The sequence below is a fragment of the Trichogramma pretiosum genome, unplaced genomic scaffold, assembly GCF_000599845.2.
Source record: "Trichogramma pretiosum strain Unisexual culture from Peru unplaced genomic scaffold, Tpre_2.0 scaffold1, whole genome shotgun sequence".
In the NCBI taxonomy this organism is placed as follows: Eukaryota; Metazoa; Arthropoda; class Insecta; order Hymenoptera; family Trichogrammatidae; genus Trichogramma; species Trichogramma pretiosum.
In genome coordinates this window covers 4,278,604-4,304,953 of record NW_019641703.1, presented here as the reverse complement: position 1 = coordinate 4,304,953, position 26,350 = coordinate 4,278,604, and the positions used below count along the sequence as shown (strand labels likewise).

Here is a 26,350-nt window from a genome sequence, read left to right as displayed (position 1 = left end):
GTCCCAAGGAAGAGCTGCACTTTTGTAGAAAAGCAATTACAGCTCGTTGCTGCGTTCACTGACTAATTCGCTCCGTATAGACGACTCCGTATATATATGTATTATTATATGTGTTCGACTGCCGAGCGAGCCTCCGATAACTAGGCGTGACTCGAAACTGGAGTCTCTTCCCTTTTTTGATGTGTAACGTCTTATGGCTTGTTGGGTAGGCTAGTGAATCCGTGAAAAACGAGCGAGCGCGATAATCGTAGGTTTTCAGTCTCAGTAGCGTCTGTTTGCTTCTCGCAGTCATCGCTCATGTCAATGAAACGTACAATACAGCGTTGTGTATCTCTGCGTCTCTGTCTCTCGCTCGCGCGTTGCGTTTTTATGCGTGTTGATCGGTCAAATAAAAACTCGAGTTATTTTATTGTATAGCTTCGCGCACATGTCTACAATCGTAAATCATAAATCGTAGTGTTCTGGTATACTAATTTTTATACATTTACGTAAATATAACTACAAATTTGTTGGTGAAGGACGGTATTATGTCGAGGCCGTCCGATTCAGAAAATATAGTTTCGAAAAAAACGCGTTTAAAGTTTTAGAAAGTGAATGTACATACATACTAGGGTGCCCATTATTTCCCGACTTTTATATATTGCATCTCCCCCCACCTAGATGTCTTTTATTTGATTAGACAATGAGAAAGCCGGTCTATAGAGGTCGAAAAAATGATTTTAAGGTGGCCCCCAAGCGGCTTGAAGCTTGCATGTATTTTAAATGGGAAAAACCAAAAAATTTGATTCTTAGTGATAAAAATGATTAAAAAATTTGAAAAAATTCACAAACCCATGTATTTTATGTATTTTTTGACGGGGAATCGATTGGTGACCTTAAATTTGACCTTGAACATAACCTCGAAGCTACAGCGAACCAAAAATCGTTACACATCTTACAGCTGTTCTTATACAGCTGACTTTTTTTTTATGTTGTTGTTATTAGTAATTAATTAATAAGATTAATTAGATAGTTAATGAATAAATTTGAATTCCAGCGAACGGACCTCTTGCTCTCCCTCATCTTCGTATATACCATAAATAATATAAGTAATTACATATGTTGTTTGTCGTAACAGTTTCAGTGATAGAGTTCCCGATTTAACGGGAGTTTTCGTAGAGAACAGGGAGGGATATCGTTTATTAAATTGGTCCAATAAATCTGCCTAATTTGCGGAATCTACATAAGCTGGCTGCTACGCTTCGATTTATACAATTATTTTGATTTTGTCACTTGCAGATTTACAGATAAAGATACTCGCCATCTAATGGTGAATGAGTAAAGCTGTGTTATCGTTTATAAAATGATTGAAAATTAGTTTGAAATTTTAGAAGCTATTAAATAGTGGTTTTTAGGTCAATCTCGAATGCCTTATAAGCAAGCCCGGCTCGGTGAAGGATAATAATAAAAAGGTCGCGGCACTGCAAGCTCGATTATCATGTGCTTCGAGGCGGGATTATACGTGTAATATGCATTTGTCCATGGACAATCGATAGTGTATCGTAAATCGATGCGCGCATACACCCAAGTGAACGGCATGTATGGTATAAAAATTATTCATCGGATCGACGATTTTGTGCGCGACTCTCGTTCTGGGTGTGCTCAAGTCGCTGGAAAAACTGCATTATTGAAAAGATTCAGGGAAATCCAAGGGTATTTACGAATTAAAGGATTCGTTTGCATCTTTTTACACGAACATATTTTTGTGATGCCCTATATACGTTAAAAAATGTCGTCAATGCAGTAGTCGACGATACATACAGTTTGTGCAACGGTTGGATAAAACGGATGATCTCATCAGTGCGCGAAATACAACTTATAACTTCGTCGGTCATAATTGCTCCCTCTTTTATAGCTGAGAGTAGGAAAAACAGCCGTGCTACAAACTTTGTTTTTTCTTTCTTGGTTTTCTAGAATTCGGCCATATCACTTGTCGCGGTAATTTAGTAACTGTCATATCTGAAATACCCTGTATTTCAAAAATCGCTCTTACTTATTTAATGCTGCAAACAAGCTTTTGTCTTTTGGTTTACAAAAAATCGATAAGACGCCATCTATCGGTAACCCATGAACTACTACAGACAGAAAAATAAGTCAAAATACGTAGTATACGTAGTATCGCGCTTGCCTTAATTCTGAATAAATTCAAGTTTCGTACTTTTCAAGCATAACTTTTAATGCGAGTAATTTACTTAAATTTCATAAAATAACAGCAGTGTTCAAGTTTTTACTTTAAAATTAAAATAATCAGATAAGAATGCAGATTATTTTTCCTTTCTTATATTATAGGAATCTGATATTTTTTTACCTCTCAGTGGTGCGAAATACGCCATCTACGTAAAGAATCGAAACTATATCAAGCTTCGCAGCGAGTACATCGACGACGAAACATCGAAAGCATACGAGGGGAAAAAAGGGTTGGCAATCGGCACGGGCACGCACGCGAATTCAACATAGATCTCCATTACGACGTGGGTTCGAGCTCGAAACTCATACGTCGAGCCCGTACCCGTGTATTAAACAGCGCACAGACGCATGGGCGCGCGTTTATACGAGGGGATAAACGCATGCAGTTAGCGATCGGCAACGCGGCGATCGTTCTGCATAATTCAAAAGTACCATTTCTGTCGTGTATTATCGTGAATGCACACACGCTTACACGTGATCGTTAGAGCTGTGATTAGCTTGGGTTCGGTATAAAAACGGTCTACGAAAAAAATTGAGTCGCGAGCTTTTGAGAGAGCTCGCACAGAAACAGTCAGTGCTGAAATTTTTAACCGATTTTTAGCCGATCGTTACGCAAATTTTCGAGCGATCTCATTGAACGTATACGCGATACGAACTAAAATTCCGCAAAAGCGTACACGAGCACCGCTCACGATCGTATATAATAACCATGCATAAACGTGGATATTGCAATTGTGCGCGCAGTGATTCCGCGCAAGGAAAGCCTTGCGCGTTGCGCGTCCATTATCTATCGTAATATTTTATATACACATAGAATTGCCCAAACTTATGAATAATTCGCTCTTCGGGATGTTTTTATATATCGCGAAATTGGAAAGTTGCTGGCAGCAACAATTTTTGCAGCGATCAGAATTAATGATAATTATTTATGAAATACGCGTTGTTGTTATGGGTGAAAGAAAAAAGCAAGCGTATATATAGCTACAACGGTGATAAATATGATAAACTCGCGCGGACGTCGAGACGCGATTGTTTCGCGCTCGTAAATACACGAGTTTATATAAATTTTTTTTCCAATAAAATAAAGAAAAAAAAGAACAACGACCTGTGCACAGCTATCAGCACGAGAAGATTTTGTATTTGTAAGGATGTTTCGATCATATATAAACTTGATGTATCTCGTGCGTGCTGCTGTACATTTATGAAATAGTATATATTATATACGATTGCATTTGCTGCCGTTGCTGCACTCCAACTACTATATGGTCACTTTCACTTTAGAAAAGATACATATATTTATAAGCCCGCGATGGTATACTCTGTCCGCGTGTGCGCAATTGCTAAATTGTCTATATCTACGCGCGGCGAATTGTTTGAGCACGCGCAGCGGGCCGGTGGTGGTAGCCGCGTGGCGGCGGCGCGTAACCATACTCGTATACCTGCCGGAAAGAGCTAATTTGATATAGATGTACATTGTATAATGCAAAAGGCAGTGGCAATAAGTAGTGCGCGCAATTCGGGCTGGAAAGAAATTCGCGTGGACCAGACATCCCGCGAGCCATGCGTTCATAATCTATATAATTGCTGAGATCGATTGCGGAAAATCGTTTAATAATCGTACGTATGCATGCAAAATAGGTGGATTGTATTGCATATTTCGAGGGTTAAGTATACTCAGTATATAACAACCGGTCCAATAAAAAGAAAAAAAGAACAGGTGATCTTTAATTGCGAAGAATCTGGATTGACGCACGCGAGAGGCTAGAAATACTGGTTTTATCATGAAATTCTGCGGGCGTGCAATTTTTTTTATACACTCTTAAAGTTGCGAGTACGCGGATACTGCACTCGCATAAGTCGGAGTCATTACAATGAAAGTGTGTATGACTTATTAGTGAACATACAAGAGGTCAATACATCCCTGGTAGAAATTTTCAGGTACAATAATGACGAATGATGTTGGAAGCTGGTGACGGATTACGAAGCACGCTAACCATGGCGTAGAGGTGACAGCGGATAGAGGCAAAAAATTTTGAAATTTATTTTAAAATATATTAAGTTTGAAAAGTCCACGCAGATATTCTTGTCACCAAGTTAGAATTTTAAACTGGTTCAAATTTTACAGGAGAATGTATTAACAGATAAATCGATCATCTAATTGTAAACAATATATTATCACAAACAATTTTAACATCGTTCCTCGAATGATCATGTTTATAGTAAAATTAAGTTAGTTTGAATATAGCCTTTCCCAATGAAACAAGCCGTAACAATAATACAAAAAGGTAAATTTTACTCGTTTAATTTTCGTGAGAAGAATTCATCGTTTAATTTAGGCACGCACCAATGGATAAAAGTGAGAAGAAATCCGAGGAAGTTGCCTCGAAAGATAGTTTAAGTGAACACGACGTTGTTGTTTCAGACGACAAAAAATACGTTTGTGATATTTATCAGGAAGTATTTACACTAAAATCTAGCATGATGACCCACGGAGAAACAATTCACGATAAAACAAAAGATTTCATGTGCGACAAGTGCGAAAAGAAATTTGAGTTCCGAAGTCATTTGGGTAGACACCAAATATCAGTACACAAACGCCACAAAGATTTTCAATGTGACAGCTGCGAGAAGAAATTTGTAAAAAAATCGAGTTTGGTTACGCATCAAAAATTAGTACATAAAGATCGCGAAGATTTTTCGTGCAACAATTGCAAGAAAAAATTTGAAAATAAATCTACATTACTCAAGCACAAAAAAATATTCCACGAAGTTTTTAAAGACTATTTATGTGAAAAGTGCTCCAAGAGATTCGGAAATAAACAGAGTTTGCTCTTGCACATAAAGACAGTTCATGATAGTTGCAAAGATTATGCATTTGTTAAGCGCGAAAAAAAATATGGACAACAGAGTCACTTGCTTTTTCACCAAAAGACAGTTCATGAGCGTCGTAAAGATTACAAATGCGACAATTGCGAAAAAAAATTTGGACGAAGATCGGATTTAGTCAGACACCAAAGGACAGCCCATGAAGGTCGCAAAGATTACGCGTGTGACAAATGCGAGAAGAAATTTGGACATAAATATAATTGGTCCAAACATCAAAAGACGGTTCACGAAAATCGCAAAAATTACGCATGCGATAAGTGCGAGAAAAAATTTGGAGAAAAAGGCAATTTGTTGACGCATCAAAAGACAGTACACGAAGGTCACAAAGATTTTGCATGTGACCTTTGCGAAAAGAAATTTGGACGGAAATGGCTTTTACTTGTTCACCGGAAGGCAATCCACGAAGGCCTCAAGGATTACGTATGCAACAATTGCGAAAAGAAATTTGGACGAAGATCGGATTTAGTCAGACATCAAAGGACAGCCCATGAAGGTCGCAAAGATTACGCGTGTGACAAATGCGAGAAGAAATTTGGACATAAATATAATTGGTCCAAACACCAAAAGATAGTCCACGAAGGTCGCAAAGATTATGCATGCGACAAGTGCGAGAAAAAATTTGGAGAAAAATGCAATTTGTTGACGCACCAAAAGACAGTACACGAAGGTCACAAAGATTTTGCATGCGACCGATGCGAGAAGAAATTTGGACGAAAAGAACATTTGTCCAAACACCAAAAGACGGTCCACGAAAATTGCAAAAATTACGCATTCGACAAATGCGAGAAGAAATTTGGACATAAATATAATTTGACCACACACCAAAAGACAATCCACGAAAATCACAAAGATTTTGCATGCGACAAGTGCGATATGAAATTTGGGGAAAATCGAAATTGATTAGACACCAAAGGATAGTTCATGAGCGTCGTAAAGATTACACATGCGACAAATGTCAGAAAAAATTTTAACGAAAAGAGAATTTGCTGATTCATCAAATGATAGTTCACAAAGATCATTGAGATTATTTTTACCTCGACATCGAATTTAAGTTGAAACCGAAAAACAGTCTACAGAATTCTCAGAAACTAGCTATCGGATAATTCTCGAAGTTTGTTATGATTACGTATGTGATGAATACGCTTTTTTCTCACAATCGAAAATTTATCGACGCTGTTAAGGAAGAGTAGCACGTTTCTATACATTTTTAAATGTAAACGTGCTAGTCTTCCTTAATAGCGTCGATATGCGCAATGGCAATTGCATTTCTTGACAATTGTGAATATGTATAGATAACTCATATACATATTCAAGTCCAAGCTATTTTAATATCCAAATAAAAATTGTGCCCATATGATTGTGTCTTACTTGAACCTTATGCTATCAAATATTATCATTATACCTTTTTTCACTGTCGTTATAGATCGCGGTTTATTTTATAACCAGACAATTACTCATTTCTATTCTCCGTGAATTGTTTGGCCCATGCAACGATCGACCGACAATTTTTTCGCGTCTTGTTTGGAATTGTAAATGGGCGAGTGTTTAGCTGGCTACTGGACTGTTTATAAACGTCAGTTGATAATACCCGACCCTAAATTGATCAAAGCCGACTTATTGAAAGATTTTGATAAATGCGCGAATGGACACTGATGATTGCTGCCAAGAGAGACGTAAACAGTATAGCAATAATTTTTTACTGAAAAAACAAACGTTGAAACTATTGAATTATTCAATTTAAATCAATAAGTGTTTTTTACATTCTTTAAAATTATTAGAGGCTCTCCCAATCGATACATCACTTTTCTTAGTACTTTCTACAATCCTATTTTAAATATGCTTCGATTTTAATTTTCCGAGTTTGAGCGGCAAATAAAAATTGGCGTGGTACGTCACTTTTTCTAATCCGCCACTGTAAATAAGAAAACCTGAAACCTAACAGTTGAACTGTTTCAAAACATTTAGATAAGTTTTCAATCGCTTCAAATACGGATAATGCCAAATTTTACCACTAGATGGCTAGTATCTTTGCATGTAAATCTGTAAGTGGCTAAGTAAAAATAATTGTATAAGTCTCAGCATGTAGTACAACAATACTGTCATAGTTTGCAATATTAAAATTATTTCTATTCGCGAGTTTCCAAGTGCAGATAACGATTTTATACAGTCAAAAAATGATTATTTCAAAAACGTTACACTTCCGCTTAGCGTATGTCCGACTCAAAAAGCTTCTTTATAACTAAGATAATTTTTTGCCAGCCAAAAATTAGCCTTAAAATGCTGAGCATTTCTATCAGGCATACAGGCGAAATAATTTACTAGCCTCGTCCCACGCACACTCACACACACATAAGCATATGTCATAGTGTGTGGGCGTCGTAAAAAATATCCTATACATTTGCTGCACTAGTCATATATAGCTATATGCACGAGTCATTATCGCCGCAAAGAGATCGTCCGGAGCGATAACCGACATGCGATGGCGACGACGACGACGAACTCTCGTGCTCGTGGGGGGGAAAAAGTTGAAATTGAAGTTCGCCTTATTCTGCATAAGTACTCGTACCGATCGGTTGTTACTTTTTTTTTCATCGATATTTCACCTTTGGACGCGTCAAAATTTTTTACGCGCTCAACCGATTTTTCCAAAAGTTAAAATAAACGCTGCCGTTTCTTGCCGCGTCCACGATATCTTCGATGCTTCAGCTCTCGCAGTCCTGCGCACACATGGTTATACTTATAATAGCACGGTGTACCTGCGCTCGCGAAGCTAAGCTGCGCGAGCTCGCCAATAGTAGCATTAGCGCAGTACCTGGTAGTAATACGTACGGAGCTCTCTCTCTCTCTCTCGCTCGCTCGCTCACGGGCCAAGGTACTTTGGAGCTCGACTGCTCGCGAGCTAGCCTATCGCAACTAACGATCTGCCGCCGCTGCTGCGCCGCCGTCGCTTCATTATATACAGGCGCTCGCCCGCGCGCGAGCTCTAAGCTATATAATAGCTCGTCCTCCTCGTTCCCTGTATAGATATACCGTGCACGTGTGTGTGCGTTTTGTGCGAGTTATTCCGTGTGTGCATATCGATCGGTATACCAACACACACACGCACGTAGTTTGCTTCACGTTTATGTATGTATGTATACGATGATCGGCATCGTACAAAGAGAAGTCTCGCTCGGCTCGCGAGGCCTAGGAGCAGCGCACGGTCACGCGATTCCCTCGTAGAAACGCCACTCAAGCCTTTCCTGACCAGCAGCAGCGAGCGAGCGAGACTCTGCTCTAATGCACGTAAACGTATAACATGCTGATAATATACATACACACGCGTACGTGTCTGTGCGTGTGTGTGTATGCACACACCACCCACTCACTCGTTATACTGCGCCCTTTTCCGGCGCCTCTACCCTATAGCGCGCGCGCCCGCCTAGGTGCACATAGTACGTCGTGACCATTTTTTTCCTTCGCTCGTTCGCTCGCTGCTGCTTTTTTTTGCGTTATATTATGGCTCGGCCCGATGAAGGATTGCATGGAAAGCAGTAGACAGGCCTGCGTACATATACGTGTATGGTATAGAATGTATATAAGTACGGCCTGTGGTAGTTAGAAAAAGGAATATATATATACGTTACTTTTTCTCGGAGCTCGTTTGATTAGATAAGGCGCCTCGTGTATACTATAGCGGGAGGGCGTAAGGAAAAAAAAAGGAGAGAAGAAAAATATTGCCATCGGTAATATTGCCTACCCTGTGCCACCGCCACCATCAGCGTATTCGCGAGTATATTTTAAGCTCTCTCTCTTGCTCTTTCCTGGCAGCATTAAACGTAATCGTGTAGCGCTGCAATGTACATTACATGCTACCTATATGGACTCATGGCTTATGGAGAAAATTAAAACCGTACGCCGTCGCTGGTCTCTCTCGCTCTCTCAAATTATATCTTCGACTCTTGTATTTTTCCTACACACACACGCGCGCGCTACACTTTTGAACTCATTTAGCGCGCGCGCGCGAGCTGGGTATATAATATACACACAGGGCGGCGAAATTGCAGGCACCGCGCGGGGCATATAGGTTGCGCTGAGCGCGAATTTTACGACTCCGGGTCATTTGCTTTGCACCTCGGCCATATTCCACCTCGAGCTATATTATCTATACATGTATTTATTTCCAGGGTAGTTCGAGCTGCGCTGCTGCTGCTCCATACTACGAGTAAGGGTATACGATCCGAGGCTTTATTGCGCGCGACCTTATCCGCCGCACATGCGGCGGCGGCGGCGGCGATGCCGTTATACGTACATGGCCCTCGTAAAAATGTATAAACAAACTCGTCGCCGTGTCGTACACCTACACACTTTGCCGAAAGACGCGGAGGACTCGTGTTTTTCGCGCATAAAAGTCGCGTTCATGCAGACACACTGTCCGTGTGTGTAATTCTACGAAGCGCTCGAGGATCGTTACATTATATATTATATCCTTGCTGGAGTGAGCGACCTGAGGTTTAGCTCGTCCTTTTTTAGTACTGTATATAGTTGCTGTCCTCTCGGATCGATTACAAGACGTACTTACTTAGCAAAGCGCGAGTATGAGAAGCTGTCGAGCTTTTCAAATTTGCTTGATGCGTATACCTGTTTATCCGAAAGCGCCAAAGGATATTTTGATCGACCGCACAGCTATTATACGAAGGGGATGAATATTTCATACCGGAATCCATGTAATCGACGCGTCTTTTGCGTCAGTGTCTATTTTTCCCCGGACGCGAGCTTGCAAGCTCACACACACACACACACACACACACCCAAACACATTATATACCTGCGTCACTCGTCACGGCCGCAACGTGACGGAAGCGAAAATAGACGCGCCGCGTTGGCAAAACGTAGACCGACACCCTGTCTAACAGGACTAAAAAAAATAATGGGGCTGTGTGGTTCCGCGGACAGCTGCTAGTTCTCAATACATCGTGTACTTCATCGTGTACATACATCGTGACGACGGGGTTCGAAGACGATGTCGACCAAAAAAAAACAGCAGCTAGACGTTCGAGCTGACTGCGAGGTGTGCGCGCGAAAGCGCAAAAATACGTAACACGAGCGAAAAAAAGGATCGTAGAAATGTGTGTACAGCGAGAGAGACACGATGCGCCGTCCGCCGCGCGGCGTGCAGAAAGTGTATTATATACTCGAGATCGAGAGTCGGCGATATGTATCCCCTCGCGCGCGCGCGTACACACAACGTAATACACGTCTTACGTATAGCTCGCATTCCGGCGAGGTATTTCAATTATTCAAGTCCGATTCTCGCGCGCGACCGCTGGTATATATGTATGTGCACTGGTATTGTGTGCGAGGAATCTTTATAATCCTCATACATTATTATGAAAAAGTAATGGGCTAAATAACGTTAGAAGTTATTCGTGTCCAGTACTCCGATAAGTTATATACGTATATGTGATGAAATTAATGAGTCAGATTTACTCATTTCACGAATTGTATAGAGTTAATTTGCAATAAAGGTAACCATATTATTCAGATCAATTAACAATAAATAGTATGATTAACTTTTCGTCAAAAATTTATTTTGAAACATTGTAGACAACAATAATACATCAACGTTGATAAAAATCCATGATATTGTTATAAATTAAAAATTTTTGATTAATTTTCTAAAAATATACATTATATCGTATATCGTCAATTTTGTCACAATTTAAATTTATAAATTTAATGCGTTCTTAAGTTTTACCAATATGCGGCGATCTAACGTGCCTATTGAGGTTGGTTTTATATAAAAATTTCTTTCCGCAAACATTGCATGGAAAAGTAACACCTTTGTGCATTGCATTAACGTGGATTCGAAGATTGTCTTTTCGCGCAAATGTCTTTTGACATACATCGCATCGATGATTGACATCCTTGTGCTTCGCATTCATATGATTTTTGAGTTCACTCTTTCGAGCGAATGTCTTTCCACGTGCAACACACGGATGAGCATCACCATTGTGCAACGTATTGATATGTCTTTGAAGAGTATTCTTTCGTACAAATGACTTTCCACATTCATTACATTCATAAGTGATACCATTGTGTACTACATCGACGTGGAATTTGAGTTTATATTTGCGCTTGAACGTCTTTCCACACGCATCGCATGCATATGTGATACTATTATGCATTTCATCCATATGGCATCTGAGGTTACCTTTAGTTGAGAATGTCTTTTCACAAATATCACATGCGTATGTAATTTTATTGTGCACGGAATCGATGTGGACTTTGAGATTAGTCTTTGTGCAGAATGTCTTTGGGCATATATCACATGCATGTTTCACACCATTGTGCATCGTCCTAATATGTTTTTTGAGATTTTCTTTTAGCGTGAATGCCTTTCTGCACATATCGCACGTATATGTGACACCATTGTGTACTACATCGACGTGGAATTTGAGTGTATTTTGGTACTTGAACGTCTTTCCACACACATCGCATGCGTGTGTGATACTACTATGCACCACATTCATATGCTTTTTGAGACTGTATTTATGGAGAAATGCTTTTCCACAAGTATCACACGCATGCGTAATTTTATTGTGCGCGAAATCGATGTGGTTTTTGAGATTAGTCTTTGTACTGAATGTCTTTGGGCATATATCACATGCATGTTTCACACCATTGTGCATCGTCCTAATATGTTTTTTGAGACTATCCTTTCGTGAAAATGACTTTCTACATTTATTACATTCATAAGTGACATCTTTGTGCACAGAATCTATGTGAGTTTTGAGATTACTCTTAGTTGAGTATGCCTTTCCGCATTTGTCACATGAATAGGTTATACTATGCGATGATTCAACTTTCCGTTTTAAAACACTTTCTCGGGTAAATGATTTTTCGCGTGTATCAAGCGCCTGGATGAGTTCATTGTTGAAATTCAGATCTATTTCCTTTTTCACTTCGTCTGCAGGTTCTATTTTAACTTTTTTATGAGTTTGATTATAGTTGTTACCATCCGTATCTTGCAAGTATTGTGAAGAGTCCTCTTCATTCTTCTTAACTACGAGTAATTTCATATCCAGCTTCACGTCTTCACATTCAAGAATTATCTCTATTCTGTCATCAACATCAGAATTTTCGTCATTCTCTTGAAGCACACGAGTCTGAAATAACATCACATTTACATAAAAATTATTGTCAGAAATGCTTTATAATACGAATCGTGAAAAAATTATCAACCCTCACTGAAGTATCAGGAGTCGTGTCAGAAATCTCAAAATTATTTTCACTCTGCCATCCATCTGCAGGTTCATCTTTTACCCTGAAAAATGGCAGTAACGTAGAGTATTATTTTATAATATTTTAATTAATTGTATTTTTATTCTCGCAATGAAAAAGTTACCTGACAGCAAAGTTAAATGTAGTACTTGGTTCCATCATTTTCATTTGATCGTGAACGACTGATATTTGAATGTTTCAAACTAGCTAACTGAAATTCGATTTGACAATATTTACTATTCATAGTACTACTGATTGGATAAAGAAATTTGTAAACATAGCAAAGCAAAGTCTTAGCACAATATTGTAGAAGTTACATTTTTGATCTTCTATCTATTAAATAATAAATATATTTCTTTAAATATCACGAAGAAGTTTTAAATTAAAAAAGTAATGCTATGATCGTCGAGAAAGAGTAATGAATTTAAAATTTGAAAAATCGACTATCACACATGTGTAATACCTAATAAGATTATAATTTATGCACATGCGTTTAGATGTGAGGAGTATTGTAAAGAATTTTTTGCAGATAAATGATATCTTTTCCTTTTGTCTCGATCGTGTTACATGCGCAATAGGTCGGATGACTGCAAAATTTGTGGAATTCTCTTTAATTGTATATTTTCATTAGTTTTAGGATGTTAAACGATTTTGGAATTGTTCATCCACCGAACAAAATAAGCAAACACGTATTCAATTGGCTCGTGATCGCAAGTAATAAGTTTGTGAACAAACGATAGCATATACATCATTAGCTCTTTAAAAAAAGTAGAAAGGGAGATATATACAATTATTTTGACTTTGCAATTTGCAGATTTACAGAAGTAAAGGTACTCGCCGTCTAGTGGCGGAGATATGAAGTAGTATCATCGTAGCTAAAGTGATAGAAAACTGAACTAAATTTGTTGAAGCGGTTAAATTGTCATTTTTAGGTAATTTAAAATGCTCTCAATATTTGTATCAGAAAAACCATAAAGGCCATCCAAATAGTGGTAATTTTTTTTCAAAACATTTCAAATGTTTAATTTTCGAACATTACGTCAATGATTCGTGTTGAGTTATTTCCATCGGGTATACAAGATACGTATTTAGGACCTAAGGGTGTAACATCGGCTCGCGCTTGGCGCAAGCTCGCGCGATCGAGCTCGAGACTGGCCGCCATCGCAGCTCGCGCCGTTAATATACACGCTGCCCGTATATAGCTCCGCTCGCACCACCCGTGAACCCCCGTGCAGTACGTTGGCTCAATGCTATATACGCGCGCGCGTATGTGCAGCGCACGATATGCGTGCTTGGCTACTTCTATTTTTGGAGTCTCCGCCTATTCCTCGCGTGACGCAGGCCATCGCCTAGTACGTACACGTTGTGTAGCGCATAAAGATCTATGGCTGTCGCGGGTGCGCATGTGTATGTGTGTGTGTGCGTGCGTGCACCCCCTCGCGGAAACACACCACCTTTCTCTCTCTCGGCAGCTCGTTAGTTTCTGCGTCCGTCCCTGTATGTATGTGTGCGCGGGCTCGTTTATACCCTATATATATCTACACACGCGGAGAGAGAGAGAAGTATTAGATGCTCGCTCGCTTGAACACTAGTTATACGGCTGAAAACGTGAACGCCAGGTAAACTCGCCGTATATAAATGCAGGTCTCAGTGTGTGTAGGGGGTTGCGCTGCGCACGGCTAGAGAGAGAGAGATTAAATGTACATTTTCGCATTAACACATACATACGGCGTCATCATCGTATATATAGCGAAAGCGATAACGCCAAGGCGCAACGCACACACACATACACACTTGATATAGCTATATATGTTGTGCACGAGCGTAATAGGAGGGTAAGCCACTGCCGTGCTCGCGTATACGCGAACATTATTAAGCGAGCTCTGATTGCATTGCACACCCACACACATACCATCGTGTGTGTATGTGAGTATGTGTGTGCAGGCCCACTATATGTATGTATTCAGGCGCACGAGGTGCGCGCCGCGAGACTAGAAATGCATTCACGTGCGTGAATACCAATGTATATGTGTGTACGCAGGCGAGTATCGACGTATACACACACACACACACACACACACACACACACACACACACACACACACACACACACACACACACACACACACACACACACACACACACACACACACACACACACACACACACACACACACACACACACACACACACACACACACACACACACACACACACACACACACACACACACACACACACACACACACACACACACACACACACACACACACACACACACACACACACACACACACACACACACACACACACACACACACACACACACACACACACACACACACACACACACACACACACACACACACACACACACACACACACACACACACACACACACACACACACACACACACACACACACACACACACACACACACACACACACACACACACACACACACACACACACACACACACACACACACACACACACACACACACACACACACACACACACACACACACACACACACACACACACACACACACACACACACACACACACACACACACACACACACACACACACGTTTTACTCTTCGTTTTCGCTGATATAATCGTGGCAGACTGGCGCTAGGCATTAATAATAATAATATAAGCTGTGGCGATCCTGCGTGTATGGATACGCAATGATGATTCACCGCGTGATCTCTGCATAATCCCGCATGCGTGTACGAGTGTATTGTATATACAGAAGCCGTTTCTTTACTTATGAATTTTCAGGCCGTTAGAGTAGTTGACGCATACAATTGATATAGGTCTAAAACATTCTTAGCCTTATACAATTATCTTTACTTTTCTACTTGCAGATTAACAGATGAAAGTACTCGCCACCTAGTGGTGGAAACATAGCATTAATAATCATCGTAGTCTCACACGTTTATGAGCGATTGGCGCAAAAACTAAATCTCTATTGGAACATTAATTTTCAGTGTATATATTTAAATTCAAATAATAGATTAAATTTTCAATGAAGTGCATTGACGTCAGATCTCACATTATAACCGCGTGAAGGTTTTTTTTTTGTAACAATCTAGGTAGAACCTGCGTGTTTTTTCTCAAATCTCGTAAGTGAGATCACGATCGTACGCCCGACCGTCGATTATAATTTCGTTCGATGTGTCTAATAAACTGTGCACAGACATCGCAATGATGAGCGAAAATTTTTTGAACGAAAATCATCGGCGTCGCACACGGTTGAATTACATCGCGAATCGTGCCTCTCCGACTGAAACCGAGCTTGCAGTGTACACGATGAATAATTACGAGCGATCTCTGCGATGATTCGCGCGTCAACTGCTCGCATACACCTATTGGACTGTGTACGATACATTTTTATACACCTGCGCTGCATAGCCGAATCTTTCGTAAAAATTGTGATCGTCGATTATGTATTACGAGATAATCGCGCGATCGATTATTCCACGATGTTGCAGCACATAATATCTCACAAGATCGAACACTTCAAGGAGAGAGAGGAATTTCGAGATAGATGAGTCTCAGTGACTCGCGCGTTTACCTCGCGACGTTCGAAAGCTGTAATACAGTCGCGATCGTGTCACGTGCGGGTCCGCGCGAGTCAGCGTATAGTACACATCCAAGCGCGTGGCTCAATGGCGAAAGCCAATACGTGTGATTAGTGCACTGCGCCTGCCTATTAACTGCTATATATAGCTACAGCATATAGGATCTGTGCTCATCGTTCGTTTGGCGCGCGCGCGCACATGCATACAAGGCACGGCATTGACGCTCGGCCAATGTAAAAATATATATATTGCCGCTTCGAGACATGTGTTTCCGTGCAGACGTGCCTATATAATACATACATTATTCTGTGTATACTTCTATGCATGTGTGTGTGTGTGTGTGTGCGTCTGTTCGTGTAATGCAACTTTGAAATTCGATTTCGTTGCATCAGCATTTATGCGCAAAATAAAGAAGAAGAATAAAAACGCTTGTATCGCCAGAGAGAAGCTTGCGCAAGCCCGTGAGCGTCTATACACGCGTATAATACATATTGTTCGTATTATATCGGAAAGCAACGATTGTCATACAACTGTACTATGACGATTGCGAAACTGAAAATCCGTTCATTAGTAAAGTGTCTATGGTCCTCGTCGTCGTATGTGATTTCTGCGATTCGAATTTACAACGAAGAACTCTTCGATTCCACTCGATATATAGCCGCGCGTTCGACATTCGAGCTTAAATTCATCCTTTCTTTCCTTTTTTTTTTCGATTAAAATTCGATATAGTACCCCCATAAATAGTCGCGCGCACGTCCATCTTCGTTCAGTTCCGTGTGCGAGCTCCGTATATAGCGGGCGCGCGTAACAAATTTCGAAATAATAACTCTTCGTCTAGACAGGAAGAAGAAAAAAAGCTCGACTCTTGCTCTTGCGAGCCCTGCGTCGCAGCCTAGCTAGCTAGCTCTATAGTGTGTCTACTTCCTATATACGCGTGCAGACATAGATCAGAGTAGTTTGCCGCCGCCGCGCGGGACGAGTATATGCGACTTGCGAGCGGCAACCACCTGCACGATCGATACGTCGCGCGCAGAACATCTATACGAACTTGTATAAATACGTTTATAGATACCGTACGTAATATAATCACGAATGGGCGAAATGAAATATATAAGTTCAATGAGTTCGTGGCACAGTGTATGTTTAAAAACATATACGACGAGCGTTGTATTATATTATCGTCGTCGCGGGCAGCTCCTGCAGCCTCGAAGCGAGCGCGCAATCGATCGCGCGTAAAAAATGCAAATTCATTCGATTTGATGGTGATTTCCGCGATTTCTCGAGAGAGAAAGAGAGTCAGCGCGCGTCGCCTAGCGTATATTATTATACTCGAGGAAAATCCAGCGTGTTTATATTCGATGATCCTATCGTTGACACCTTCGAGAAAAACGAACCTCTTTAGTACGAATTTTGAACACAAGTTTGAAATCTACTCGACGATCGTATCGTATAAAATTTTAGTTTTCACGCAACGTTCGGTAGTGTACGCCGTGTCGTTATTTACTTGGAACACTCGCTGTAGCTAGGAGTGTGTCGAGTAATTAGGATCTCGGTCGATCGTCTCAGAGCGAAGGATGGAGCGCCAAAGGAGAAGATCGGATTATGTAGACCTAGATGGTAAAAAAGCAATTATCGAATTTAAAAGACACAAAGACAACAAACTTTGGTCGGATGAAAAAATTGCCGTAACCTTTGGAATCAGAACGGACAAGGTGCAGGAGATTTGGGAAAATAGACGCAAAGTTGAGAAGGATATAGCTGCTCGTCTCAAAAGAAAAGCCGAGCAGAAGGAAAGAAGAGCAAAAGCATACGAAAACATTGAAAAGAGATTATTGAAGTGGCACGAAACTAATAAAAATAAAAAAAAATTGAAAATAACCGGTCAACTTTTGATAGATACAGCAACGAAATACGCTAAAAAGGCGAACCTCGATATCCGTTTTAACTATGTTTGGCTAAACAATTTTAAAAAAACGCATAGCATCACAATCGAGAAATCCCGCGGTCGTCCTTGTAGTTCTGCTTCTCACGGCGTCGCTCACGAAAATAATAGCGATAAAGAAAATCGACAAAGCAATCAAGGAAGCGCCGAAAGTTCACAAACGAATCTCGGAAGTGTCAGCGAAGACGACAGTCTACCAAACAATCACGAAAGTGATAATGGCGAAGACGGAGCTTCACAAATGAATTCCAGAAGTGGCAGCGAAGACGACAGTCTACCAAACAATCACGAAAGTGATGATGGCGAAGACGGAGCTAGAGCTAGACGGAGGAAGACGGGATGTAACGTCGAAGACGATAGTTCCCAAAACTATTACAACAAAAAAGCAGAATATGCTCGTGTACGAAAAAGTTTCAAAAAGGTTCGTATCCCGACGAAGACAGTAGCTACGAAAGCTGTCGTTGCCCTGTGCCACTACGCAGAACAAATATGTGAACAGGAAGATTATAACGAGTATGTGGATGCTCTCGAGAAAATAGAGAGAATAGTTCGAAAAACGATTTGATTAATAATTAAAAAAAAAAAAAACATTACTCATTATGTTTCGAATCGGTTATTTTATTTGATGAATAAATTGTACATAATTTAGGTATGTAAATAATAAATAATTGTACGTAGTGTATATACGTAAATAATAAATAATTGTTCATAGACACATAGATCTTATGCCTTCGAAACATTCCCAAACAAGTTCCGATTCCGTAATATTTACACATACATGAATCTCGTACGCTGTGACAGTTTCGAGACTCGTAAGAGCAGAGAGTTCGAGTCAATGACACATCAACGACAATCCGATAAAGCGCAAAATTCCTTGTTGCTAATGCTTGAAAAAATTTAATTGTTGATCAAGTATGTATTGCGATAAATTGTTTGAGTAATCAATAAAAAAACTAAATCAGAATTAAAAATTAATCGTTAAAATGAAAATGTAATTATAATCATTGTCATATTTTGCCACTAGATGGCGAGTATGCTGTTTCTTTAAATCTGCAAGTGACAAAGTTGAAATACTTGTATAAGAAATAGCACGGTCTTGGAAAAAAATGAGCGATTTTGTCTATAATGAATCGAACTCAAATCATTTTTACATTAATTTTGTTAATATTTTTAACGATGCACATGGAAATGTGAGATTTCATCATATGCTATATATACTACAGCAGGCGATTGCGGACACATCACGTATGCATAGACCTACACACATGTTATACCCTTTGTGAATATAGACTGCGAGTAGTCGTCGCAAATCAACTTCCTTTTCGTGCAGCAGCAGCGGCAGTCGATGGAACTCGTGCCGGTGGAGCGCTCGCCGCGTAAAATATACCTATATATGCACAGGCTCGTATCAATACGGTCGTGTTCTCTAGCGCACCTGCTTCTATAGCTCTTTCTCTCGCGATGGCAATTGCGTATTCATCGAAATTCTCGATTCGAATACGTACGCGCGCGTAAAGAAACAAAAAAAAAAAAACAAAAGTATACCCACGCGAGACTTTGATTCAACCGTATCATCGACTAATTCGATACGTACTACTATACCTATTGCCATACATATATATATCGGATGTATATAAGCGATAATAATCGCAGTTGCGAGTACGCTCGGCGTCTTATTATACATTTCGCCATATCGTAATGTACCGTATACCCTATCGTTCAATTAACGATGATTAATGGCTTGCAGCGCGCACATTATGCAAGTGAAAGTATATCGTATATATACGTATCATGGATGAAATGCATATTAACGTTTAAATGCGTTCTCGAATAGTATAAGTATATGCGCCTGCGAAATGAAAAGTCTATATATGCCGCGCGCGCGGTACGTACAGTTAATAGTGACCTGTTCGCGAGAGAGTTAAAACTGACGTAACGCCGGAATATGAAGAGTTCAGGAATCGTATGTAGCATAAACCTTTCGTTATATATTTATCGCTCCATTCATAACTTTTTTTTTTCATCTGCACTTGCTCGCTCATTTATATTGTATACAATGTAATAATAAACAAACGAACGAACGATGTATACGCGATCGATCACCGGTGCCGCGGCAAAAGAAGGTCGTGTTCGTCTCTCACTTCCGTCGTCGTGCCCGGCGATGACGAGGCAATTATCGATGCTTTCTGCTAATGACTTCTAATAGGCCGGTATGGTACTGCAATACGGCTGTTTTGTATCGGTATAACATCGCGTATACGGTGAAACACCTCGAAACAATGACGCTCCGTACGTATATGCACGTACAAAACAAAAGAAGCTCGCGAGCGCACGCGAGCTTTACGACTCCGTTTACAGTCTCGATCGGCATAATTCTGTATACAATGTACCGCGCACGATAAACACAATTAAGCATATTGCGAAAAAAAGAAGGAAAAAAAATCCCTCGACCCCCGATCCCCGTTCTTATTTGCATCGTACGAAGTAGAAAATCGCGTTAGAATTAAATTACGTACGTATTGTAATGCTTTTCCTCGTTTTAGTCGTACTCGCTCAGCTGATTTCGAGCGAAAGTTTCGGGCATATGGCGAACTAGAATCTCTCGCTGCGCGCGTGGCCTCGTATTATCAATTCGTTGCTGTATATAGTTGCTTTTTGGCTGGCAACGGCAAGCTTCGTCGTCGTTACGCTCCTTGTTGAGGGAGAGAGAATCTGGATTTCGTGCCAAAAGCTTCGCTAACCCAAATTTTCTTCCCACTCACACGTACATAAAACGGCGTCACGGTTGAAGTACGACACACACACACATACAGAGTGGACAATATGCAGCTTCAAGCACATATCCTGGTAAATATTATTACATTCGAATGTGTAACTGCGCTCGCTTTTTCGATAAGTATTTTAAACTTTTTGCCCATCTGTCCAGTGAAATAACTGACACGTATCGTACAAAAGAACGCGCGCGCGACATAATTAATTGATCCTCGTGCAGCGCGCAGCCCTTTCGGTATACATTATGAATATTTAAGGCAGCCCGGCGCTCGAAAAGTAATCACTCTTTTACGATATAATAAATATCATAACAGAGGAGAAAAAAGAATAAAGTGGACTTCGATCGCGCGGCGCTCGCGCATCCATGCAAATTACGTAATTAATAATTCAGCGCTTGGCAGCCAATTACACTTTTTCCCGAGTGATTATTTTCGACGCGCATCGTGTGACGTCATATCGTTCGTGGTGATTTTTATTTTCAACCGTAGTGTACATGAAAAATGAACTAACACGCGACGATCTCATATACCATTGTATATCCTATATACAGTGTTTTATAGCGAGACGTCGCCGCCCACCTGCGTGGTACGCGGCCCTCGCTGCATATTAGCTTCTTATTATAATACACGATGCGGTCTCAGCGTATATAAGCACACGAGCGCGACTATATATATAAAGAAAAGGAATGGGGTTTCGAGAGCAAGACGCGGAGAGCACCGAGAGAGAGAGAGGAAAAGGACACAACCCGATACGTCTCGGCTACTACTACGATATATAAGTACTCGCGCGTCTCTTGGTCAGCGTCCCCCTTTTGTTACCTTAATACATACATATAGGCAGACACACATGCGTATAACTATGCACGTTTCCGTTCTCTCTCTCTCGGCTAAAATCCGGCGTGTGTGTGTTATAACGATGCGGAGGCGCGCGCGCAGTCGTAGAAAGTCCTTTTGCGGCCTGTATATATATAGTATTAATGCACTCGCCGCACGCTGCACTTGTACTCGAGCGCGCGATTCCGCTCCCTTTCTCTCGTTTCTTCATTATCATTGGTTTTTTATTCGTAGAAGTATGTATTATGCGTTCGTGAGCTTGATAATAGGCAGAAGCTCGTCACGTCCAGTCTCGTATGTCATCGTTCGTGAGAACGTTTTTACGACGCGTCAGAGACTTACTCGGGATGAAGAGTTTTTTATTCGATTTATTTTATTTTTGGTCGATTCGATTGACGAATAAATTATAATTCTTTTAATTGACCAGCCGAGTTTTCCCGCATGATTATTGCAACTGTTTAAAAACTTTATAGTCATTTTCTTTATCACTTGCCCACTGAGTTCATTGTCTCGCTGGTGTTGTCATCGCTTTGATTGTACTTTCAATGTTTTGTCTTTCGTTAACAGCTAAATGTTCTGAGTCTATTTCTAAAATAAAACTCTTGTTATTCGATTTTATTAGCATAAGAGTAAAAGGCACTTTTTTTCACTTTCGTCGCTTTAGATTAAGCATTGGCTTAAAAAATTGTAAGTTAAGCTTAATTGTTGTTTTTTGATTGCTAAGATAACTTATACAATTATTTTGACTTTGCCACTTGCAGGTTTAGAAATAAGGTGTACTCGCCATCTAGTGACAGTGGCTTTAAGTAGTGCTATCGAATTTAAAGTGGTTTAAAACTAATTTGAATTTTTTTAAACGATTAAATTATAATTTTTAAGTCTTTAAAATGCGCTCGATATTTCTAAAATAATTCTTACATAAATATCGTCAAAAAACAAACCAATAAATGATTATAAATTTTAAAATTTTGCCAATGGTAATTTGTTGGTTATTAACCCATTATTAACGTTGAACGTTTCCACCAGAATTTCTATAAATCATGATGGTCATACTCGGACTCACTGTCGCGTCATCATCATTATCATCATCGTGTGCCTTAGTCTGCGCAACCATAATACATCATAAAATACATTAAATATTATACATAAAGCTCCGATATCGCCGGGGCTATAATATAATATAACGCGCGCGAAAACATCCTCGCACCTAACGTAATCCTGGTGTAACATGTAAAGCGAGCATATATATACAAGAAGAGAGGGTGAAAGTGCAAAAATATCGCTGCCACCGCCGTATAATACACAAACAGCACGTAGTACACAATCGGCAAAGCGTGTCTAAGTTAATTGCGGGCCCGAGAGAGTGAAAAACCTCGCTCGTCTGCTCGTTGTTATTTTCGTCCTTCTTTTTTTTGTGCTCTATTATATACACCTTTCGCCTTTTAACGTCGAAAAAGCCGGGGAGGATATTTTTCGACACGGTGTATAATACCGAAGCTGCTGCTGCAGAGAGCATGGGAGAAAGATGGATCGGTCCGTTGGGTGCCTTTTAAAACGCGACGGCACGACTGCTGTTGCCGCCGTCGTTTTCAAGCTATATCATCCTCGAGAGCTCTCTTTCTCTCGGCGAGCTCGACAGTGTAACATCGAACTGCTCTCTATGTGTATATTATTATTATTATTATTATTATTATAGGATGCGATGGTACGAGCTCGATCGTGCCTTGAAATATGATCTCGGGGCGCTCGCTTAATTGAATGACTCGAGCGAGGTGTAACAATTGTCTCGTCGTTAAAATTACTTCGATCGAACGCTTTTGCGTTGGATCTCGACGAATTCGGAGTAAAAAAACTAAAATTTTTTCGCCAAGACTTTCGTTCGCGTGTCGCATGTATGCACACACGCGCGCTCGGTATAATAGTTACCATGTATACAGCGCGTGTAACATCGTATACCGTACTCGCCGACGAAATTATGAATGCCGAGCGGCGAACAAAACACGAACAACGACAGCGACGGCAGCCACGTGAAAGGCTTAAATGACTTTTAGCACGGCAGAGAGCCATATAAATTTACGCCAAACGCATGGTGGTGCACATTTAAACGTATAACCACGTGAGCCGTGTTGTGTTGCTGCTGCTGCTGTTGTTGGGTGCATGCATATCGTAAACGATTTTACCGAGAATTTCACAACGCACACACACACACACGTAGTACACGTCGTTATTTGTCGCAATCGCGTAGATCCATCCATCGACGCTTGGCGTACGCGCGTCATGGAAAAAGAAGAAAAGGAAGGATAGAGAATGGGTGGAAAATGGTCGGAAAAGTACGTTGTTAATTCCATGATTTTATTTCCGCGTGGCCTGTAAAAAGCATCGACGTTATTTTGCAGATCGATTTTGTTGCGGGAAAATAACGCGCGAGCGAGCAAGCGTTAACAGTGTCCTTCTCTCGTTTATTATTTCATTCTCTCTCTCTCTCTCTCTCTCTGTCTCTTTTTTTCTGTTTTTTTTTTTCAAATATTGATTTTGCTCAAACACACTCGACTGTTTGTCGTATTTTTGCATGGCAACGTCGTTATATACCGGCGCTAGGTGCACGCTGGGTTAACGAGTTTACTCGTTGCGCCGCGCGCACACGCGTTTGCGTATCTAGATGCGTCACGCTCGAACGCGCAATTTCACTCATCCCTGCGTGATAACGCAAAATTATAAGCGGGGTTTTTGCGAAATTTCGTTGAAGTATCAATTCTTTACAGCTGTTTTGACACAGCTGCGTGTTGATTTTGAAAATGGACCGTATTTTTGTAGGAAAATGTAACAATTAACGTTCGATCGTGATCTTCGTGATTCCAACAACAGATAGAGCATTGAAAACTCGCAAGTGGCCAAAATTTTTTCATAGGGTATAAATAAAAAAACCTATTCTCAAAAAATCTTGTTTTAACGATACATTAAGTTTTGACTAGTAATTGATCAAGTAGTTGATCTAATCTTTGACTCTAGTCTTTAACTAGATTTCTTGAAATGAACGCGACGACTGAAGTAGATGCGCGCAAATATTACGCAATTTCCTTGCGGCATGAGTGACAATAATTCGAAGGAGCTTATTTTGATCTTCTTCATCGTGCGAAAGTTGCTCTCTGGTCTCTGTGTATCCAGAGTCATCGAGTGACGATGAAAAATTTACCGATGCGCACACACACGTGCACGGCACCTAAGCATGAGAATCCTTAATTCGGGGTCAGCTGCTGCACGCCGCGTCGCGCGACCTATTCTCAACTATATGGACGCTGCACTTTGAGTAGGCTACCGTTGCTGGCTGCAGCAGCACGCGCGACTTTCTCCGAGAAAGAGAGAGAGAATCGGCTTTTGACACAACTAGGATTTAACTGTTTTCCGATTTTTCTTCGCTCTTTTTTTTTTATAAATAAAAATCGCTACTTTGCACTGCATCTCTCGATGATCGGCAGGAAGCGGATCGGAAAAGTATATATAGCGACGGCACTTCGGCACGATTCGTATTTGTTTGAAACTTGAGATTAACTAAATGTCTTTCTTGGAAAAGAGAGAGAGAAAAAAAATGACGATCGAGCTTCAATTGTAAGTCGAGTTTGTGTACTCTTGAACGTTATTGCAAAAGAAAAGGATAATGTTCCTCGCTTAACGAAGGAGGTTAAGAAGTAAAGTCTTGACGCGAAGTGAATACCTTCTCTAAAATCGATACTAACGACTCGCAGCTCAACGTATGCAGAATGGCCAATATATAGAGTTAATCATCGGCGCAGTGGCAATTTACGTCTCGTTATTATTACACACACCGATAAAACGGTCAATCGAACCTGTAAATATTCATTTAGTCGACGTTTACCCTACATTTGGCAATCTATATCATTATATCGTTTACGATACGATATATACTTTGACGAGGACATATAAGAGAGCAGGATAAACTCTTGCACCTGTATATTATAATAGGAATTATTCGCGATCGTCCAATTGCCTTTTTAACTCGCGGAGCTCTAGGTATGCTCGGCGGGTAATTACGCGCGCGTTAAAAAAAAAATGAATAAGACCATAAGAGAGTATGGTGTATTATGCAGCGGCATTACGAAGACGCGGCTGAAATGAGACGTTTAAATAGTTCGCGCAGGAAAAGAAAAAAAAAGTAACGAGAAAGAACGAGAACGAGGAGAAAAAATAAACAGGGTTTTGCCGCGCCGTCCGTTCCGGTGATTATGACACGAGAGATCGCTGCTGCTACTGCCGCAGCGGAGAGAATTAGGTTTTGCGCCGATTGTCAACGCGCGTTGCAAAAGCGAGAGTCACTTTTTAACGATTAGTATAAACCTTAATAAGTCGAAGGAAAAATCATTATATTATTTGCCTGTTAAACGATCGAAATCCTTGCACAACAAGCGTTCGAATGAAAAAAAAATATATTTTTTTTTAATTATCGTCGCAGTGAACGATAAAAGACACGTGAAAGTGGCAACAATGAAACAGCCACCGCTCAGGTGGATAACACAAGTCTGAAAAACTAAACCTCCACTTTATTATATCATTGCTCATGTGTATTATACGCGTAGGTACATAAAGCTCGTCAACATAATTACGCACTCCACGCGCGAGTCTGTCATTTTTTTTTCATTCATTCATTCGAATTCAAAACCGCGCGAGGAGGATTTTATTCTTCCTCTCTCTCTCTCCGCCCATTTCGGAAGCAACCGACAACAGCACACAATTACACAATCCGCGAGTAGTAGTAGCGCGAGGCTCTCTCTCTCGCGTCGCTGCATGTGCCGGTGCATGCAAACAACACAGGCACACACACA

At 40.5% G+C, this 26,350-nt stretch overlaps 1 protein-coding gene across 2 annotated transcripts; it reads right to left on the bottom strand.

Annotated features, from left to right (window-relative positions):
• Window positions 1-10,801: 10,801 nt before the first annotated feature.
• Window positions 10,802-12,573, bottom strand: LOC106655556 (zinc finger protein OZF-like). Of its 2 annotated transcripts, none has more exons than XM_014375991.2 (3): window positions 12,500-12,573; window positions 12,337-12,418; window positions 10,802-12,260 (listed from the first exon to the last, which is right to left on the bottom strand). In XM_014375991.2, exons 1-3 carry the CDS (start codon window positions 12,541-12,543, stop codon window positions 10,839-10,841), a joined length of 1,548 nt encoding a protein of 515 aa, XP_014231477.1. In that variant the 5' UTR covers window positions 12,544-12,573; the 3' UTR covers window positions 10,802-10,838. The 2 variants fall into 2 exon arrangements, with proteins under 2 accessions (XP_014231477.1, XP_014231488.1); XM_014376002.2 differs by having other exon boundaries at window positions 12,343-12,418.
• Between the last annotated feature and the right edge of the window lie 13,777 nt (window positions 12,574-26,350).